Here is a 6,132-nt window from a genome sequence, read left to right as displayed (position 1 = left end):
TTTCCTTTTCTTTCTTTCTTTCTTTCTTTCTTTCTTTCTTTCTTTCTTTCTTTCTTTCTTTCTTTCTTTCTTTCTCTCTTTCTCTCTTTCTCTCTTTCTCTCTTTCTCTCTTTCTCTCTTTCTCTCTTTCTTTCTCTCTTTCTTTCTTTCTTTCCTTTCTTTCCTTTCTTTCTTTCTTTTACCTTTTTCTCAGTAACTACACTTGTCTGCACATAGAAAAGAACCTGTCTAAGTAGTCATTGAACAAACTAAATGATGTTTGTGATCATAAAACAAAGTAACCTGAGTTTTTACTTCATACAACTGTGACATTGTGTTAAACAAGTAGGTTGCTGGCTTTCACATTAGCTTCAATTTTGAGTTTAAATGGAAGACATCAGGAAAATAAATACCAAGGAGGACAGAACTACCTGAATTTATCAGTTATTGCCTCTTTTCCCAGTTTTTTGCTTAATTTGTAGCTCCTATTTTATTTTGTACTTTTAAGATACAACTGTCTCCTGGTTTCAGATGTTGCTGTTGCTAAAAAGGTGCTCTCAGGCATACATTGCATCAAATGATATTTTTTATTGTAATGTAGTTAATCAAAACTTAAGCTTGTACTTAAAATGTTTTATAATTGTAGCTGACTTTGTTTCTACAAAGGTGAAATACTAATGCTGTATGTTTCTTTTTAATTTTTAAGTTATATAGATTCCTTGCTGTTCCTCATCTGTGCTTATCAGAATAACAAAGAACTCTTGTCCAAAGGCTTATACAGAGGACATGATGAAGAATTGATATCACATTATAGGAGAGAATGTTTACTAGTAAGTTGAATGCATATAGTATGATCTTATCATTTTGTTTTACATTGGGCAAATTTTCCAGACTCATATAAAAGTGACTGACTCCATAAATTCTGATGGGATAAGAATATGGTGATGTCTATTAACTGGTTCTTTTCCTTTCAGATGGCAAAGTACACTCAGTACTTTATTTTTTTCTCTTCATAAATCCCAAGTCCTGTAGGTGATAAATGAGAAATGTTCTTAAAATAGCATCAGTTTGTTTACATTCCTATATTTAGATTTCTTCATCCCACTACAACTGCATTTTTTGGTGGGAGAGAAATGGATGCATACATCAGCCTTAAAAAAAGCTTTATGTAATTCTATAAGAATATGCATGGAATGTATGAGAGTAATTTCTATTTAACTTAAAAATTGAATTTTGAGGCATAAGAATAGTATAGCTGATTTTAAACATAAATACAACAAACACTTGATGGTTCCTCTGAAACATTCAAAAAATGGTATGATATTTCTCATTGTTTTTTGTTAATAACGCAGCCACAATTGGCTATTTATTTTTCATAGGAATTTAAGTGAAACCTCATCAAGATTACTTTAATGTTCCTTTCAGATTTTTCATATTACATATTTATAGAGTGTCAGGTTCTGAGGGATACAAACATGAGTCAGATGCACTTCCTGTCCTCAGAAAACTCAGTCTGGTAGGAAACATACAGAAATGATCATCATATTCTGGAATAATTGCCATTATAAGAAATATGCAAAATGATATGCCTGAAATATTTGGGAAGAGCCTTAAGAGAGAAGATAAACCTGATCTGGATCTTGATGGATAAATAGGAGTTTTATTAATGATAGAGAAGGGAGAATATTCCAGTACATAACAGAAAATCGAGATAAATTCATTGTGGCTAGCCAGGCTATGAGGAAGTGGGGTTAGATGGAAGTAATGAAACTGACAATACTTGTTGATGTCAGATGATAAAGAAACTTATAGGGCATTCAAATGAATTTTCACCAGTGTAAGTTTGGCATGATGAGGTTTTCAGAAAATAATTCTGATAATAATAATAGCATTACTAGAGGATGGATAAGAAAGAAGTAGATTGAAGTCAGAAACCTTATAGGGGAAAGTCAAGGGATGGAGGGTGAGGGCCTCAACTCAGGTAGTACAGTGGGTATGATGGTGAAGGAAATGAAATGTGGGCATGTCATAGCTGTTGGGTGAGAGGGAAGAAGGAAATGGAAGAATCAAAACTGCCAAACTTTCTAGTTTTTCATTTAGTATTGGGTAATCTAATAGGAACAAGGTTGGCTTTGAACATGTTATATTTAAAATATTTCTAGGACATTCTTTGATTCAGTGAAGTTAACATTAAACTTACTAAATTTTATGCATCTTTTAATGCATATTTTCAAAAATTATAGTAGATACTTGAAGACTTACCTCATTTTATTCTCTTAAACCCTATGGATGGAAGATAAAATAATACCCTATTAATGTAAAGAAAGCGAAAACAAGAGATTTAGCTATTTTGTTCAAGATTGGTGTATTAGTCCGTTCTCATACTGCTCTAAAGATACTACACAAGACGGGGTAATTTATAAAGGAAAGAGGTTTAATTGATTCACAGTTCCACATGGCTGGGGAGGCTTTAGGACTCATGGAGGAAGGTGAAAGGGAAACAAGGACCTTCTTCACATGGCAGCAGGAGAGAGAAGTGCAAGGAGGGGAAATGCCAGATGCTTGTAATACTGTGAGATCTCCTGAGGTTCACTCCCTGTCACAAGAACTGCCCCCATGACCTGATTACCTCCCACCAGGTCTCTTCCTCAACACCTGGGGATTACAATTGAAGATAAGATTTCGGTGGGGACAGAAAGCCTAACCATATCAATTGGGTAATTGATTCATGGCCAAGGTGGACTTACAGCACAAGCCCCTTTCCAAAATCAAAATAAATTGCACAAGAATTGTGTGGTGTAAACCTAAATATGTAACTTTTGTATTTGAAATTCAGCTTTAAAAGTCGAATTTATCATGTATTTATCTCATATATTTCTTATTACATGGATTTCTCTGTTCTGCTAGATCAGTGATCAGCACAGTATGGCTTGTGCTCCATCTACCACTTGTTTTTATAGATAAGTTTTATTGAAATATAGCCATGTGCATTCATTTGTGTTTTATGTATTATTGCCTTTTACTACAATGGCAGAGTTGAGTAGTGCAACAGAAGCTATGTGGCCTTCGAAGCTTAAAATAGTCCCTGTCTGGCCCTTCACAGAAAAAGTTTGCTAATCCCTGTACCAAATTTTAAGCTTCATGAGAGTTTTTTGTATTAAATCACTTGCGTGCTTCTGCATCTGCAAAAATTCTGGCACATGTTGTGTACTCTGTAGGAATTTTTTGAAGGGATAAGTGAATTGATTACCTTTCTGTTTTTATATTAAGGAATATAGTAGTGTATATTCAGTTGACATTTATGGAGATTGGTTTTTCAGAAATTAATATGGAGTCTGGAGTCTGCATTTCTTTATTGATAAAACTATTTTGAGTGCTTGTAAAATTTTATAATTGGGGGAAATTAATCTCTAGAGAAGAAAAAAATGGCCCATATCGTGATGATTGACATAATGTAAGCCAAACATGAATGAAAAACACAATGTTTTCTCCACCCTTTGCTTTTGTTTCTTTTGTTGTCATATGCATAGCTTTTTCTAAAGAGAGGTTTTCAGTTCTAGAATAGGTTGAGATTGTTTTCTCTAAGTAGCATTTGTTCTAATACTGTTTGTAAACATATTTATGTTGTCTTCCATATTAATACTTAACAGATATTTAATTTAAAAAGGAAACAAAAACCTAGTCTTTTGTTTTTTTCATTGCATGAAGAAATTAAATGAGCAAGCTGCAGAACTCTTTGAATCTGGAGAGGATCGAGAAGTAAACAATGGTCTGATTATCATGAATGAGTTTATTGTCCCATTTTTGCCATTATTACTGGTGGATGAAATGGAAGAGAAGGATATACTAGCTGTGGAAGATATGAGAAATCGATGGTGTTCCTATCTTGGTCAAGAAATGGAATGTAAGTTTAAACAATGGTAGTATGCAACTGAATTGTTGGGATTAAACATGGTTAGAATTAGATGTTATTCTTGCCATTTTTTATATTAAATATAAGTATTATGTTTAATATTTTCACATGTACATTATTACTTTTTCCATATTGATGAGCTAAGCTGTGTGCATTGCATTGTCTCCCCAAAATGGCAATTATTTTACCTATTATGGCAAGTCAATAAATCATGTTGCGAATTTCTATCTTTAGTTAAATTGTTTGTATTTGCAGCACACCTCCAAGAAAAGCTGACAGACTTTTTGCCAAAACTGCTTGATTGTTCTATGGAGATTAAGAGTTTCCATGAGCCACCGAAGTTACCTTCGTATTCCACGCATGAACTCTGTGAGCGATTTGCCCGAATCATGTTGTCCCTCAGTCGAACTCCTGCTGATGGAAGATAAACTGCACACTTTCCCTAAACACACTGTATAAACTCTTGTTAGTTCTTAACCCTTGCCTTCCTGTCACAGGGTTTGCTTGTTGCTGCTATAGTTTTTAACTTTTTTTATTTTAATAACTGCAAAAGACAAAATGACTATACAGACTTTAGTCAGACTGCAAATAATAAAGCTGAGAATCGCATGGCGCTCAGACTTTGTTTTAACCGGAACTGATGTATAATCACAAAGCTAATTGATTTTATTATGGCAAAACTATGCTTTTGCCACCTTCCTGTTACAGTATTACATTGCTTTTATCTTTTCTTTCTCAACAGCTTTCCATTCAGTCTGGATCCTTCCATGACTACAGCCATTTAAGTGTTCAGCACTGTGTACGATACATAATATTTGGTAGCTTGTAAATGAAATAAAGAATAAAGTTTTATTTATGGCTACCTATGTGTTTGTAAGCAGGTATATTGTATATTAGTGTATTATTTAGTAATATATAAATGAATTTTGTTTGGGGATTAAGATTGGGCAGGGAATAGATTAATAGTCTTTTAATTCTGCTCTAATGGTAGCAGATTGGAAAATTTTTAAGTATTTGACACTTAAATTTATCTATATTTTTAACAAAGTTCTTGAACTTAGTATGGCATCTGAACCTGTTTTGAATTCAGTCAGGTTTTTACTCGAGTAAGTGGTTGATTTTTAAGTTAAACTACACTGAAACTTTTAACCTTTTCTTAGATTAATCTTTTTAAATGTACTTAAGATATATAGCAAGATGATTATTTCAAGAGAATCCCAAAGTACTTGAATAAGGGCTATTGTAAAACTTAAAAGAAATATTTATATATGCACATATATACACATACACACGTATGTTCTTCATAATGGAGGGCAATGTTTTGCAATATATTTGTCATTCTATTTTTGTAAATTGTGTATCACTTTAGTTGAAAATGTTCTCTACTAATTAATACTGTGAAACAAAATTGATATTGTTTAACTAGAAGTTACAAGTGTCTTAACTGCCTTTATTCCTTTTCAAAAAGAAAAAAGCTATAGAACATTTTGTAGATGAAACTACTGTTTAAGATTAATGAATTAATATTGTGAATGAAAATCAAAATCCACACTTTAATCATGTTACTAACAACCTATTTTTGAATTCATAAAAATTTCTTTATAAATGATGCTTTGTGAGCATAGTAAAACAGACCATTATACTATGTGTATGTTTGATACAGCGTCGCCAAAACTAGTGTTCTTTGTAAGTACCTCTTACAAAGATCCTGGATGGAGGAGTAAGACAAAATATTATGCTATTGTGTGATGCTCTTTGTAAAGGTGTCAATGTTCTAGTAAGATATTAATGACAAGGAATTGGTACTATTCTTTTTGTAAAGTTAGATTTTGCATATTGTACCTATCAAAATATGTTTGGGTTTAAATTTTAAGTTGTCTACTGAGCAGAATTCTGCATTGGTTTTTCCAGTCCTGTTAAAAGTTAGAAACTTCATATATGTTACCACAGCTTTTGTAAAGTATCCTTAATATTTTATGTTATTCTACGACAGTGGTCGTTTGTATTTGTGTGTATAATTGACTGCTGAGACACAAAGTGCTCAAACACCATGTGGAAATTATTCTTTTCAAAGGCACATCCAGAGAATCGTGTCACTGTTGCCCTGAAGGTAAGTATTATTATTGTATTTACTGTATACTTAAAAACCAGGTTATTCATTCCTAGTAATGAATTTGAAATAACTTATTTAAGGTAGTTTTTTCTATACCAACAGAAGCAACTTAATATTGGTGTTTAAT

At 32.6% G+C, this 6,132-nt stretch overlaps 1 protein-coding gene across 12 annotated transcripts in view; it reads left to right on the top strand.

Moving 5' to 3' along the window:
• The window catches only part of USP25 (ubiquitin specific peptidase 25), a 139,582-nt gene extending 133,695 nt beyond the window's left edge, over positions 1–5,887 (top strand). For all 12 annotated transcript variants that reach the window (XM_017539786.2, XM_037742518.1, XM_017539777.2 and 9 more), the window contains 3 exons: positions 686–809; positions 3,688–3,883; positions 4,148–5,887. In XM_017539786.2, the coding sequence (XP_017395275.1) occupies positions 686–809; positions 3,688–3,883; positions 4,148–4,320 (493 nt within the window). In that variant the 3' untranslated portion in view covers positions 4,321–5,887. The remainder of the gene's footprint in view (positions 1–685; positions 810–3,687; positions 3,884–4,147) is intronic.
• The last annotated feature ends 245 nt before the right edge of the window (positions 5,888–6,132 follow it).

This window comes from Cebus imitator, unplaced genomic scaffold, assembly GCF_001604975.1.
Source record: "Cebus imitator isolate Cc_AM_T3 unplaced genomic scaffold, Cebus_imitator-1.0 Scaffold7, whole genome shotgun sequence".
In the NCBI taxonomy this organism is placed as follows: domain Eukaryota; kingdom Metazoa; phylum Chordata; class Mammalia; order Primates; family Cebidae; genus Cebus; species Cebus imitator.
This window is presented reverse-complemented; position numbering and strand designations above follow the sequence as displayed.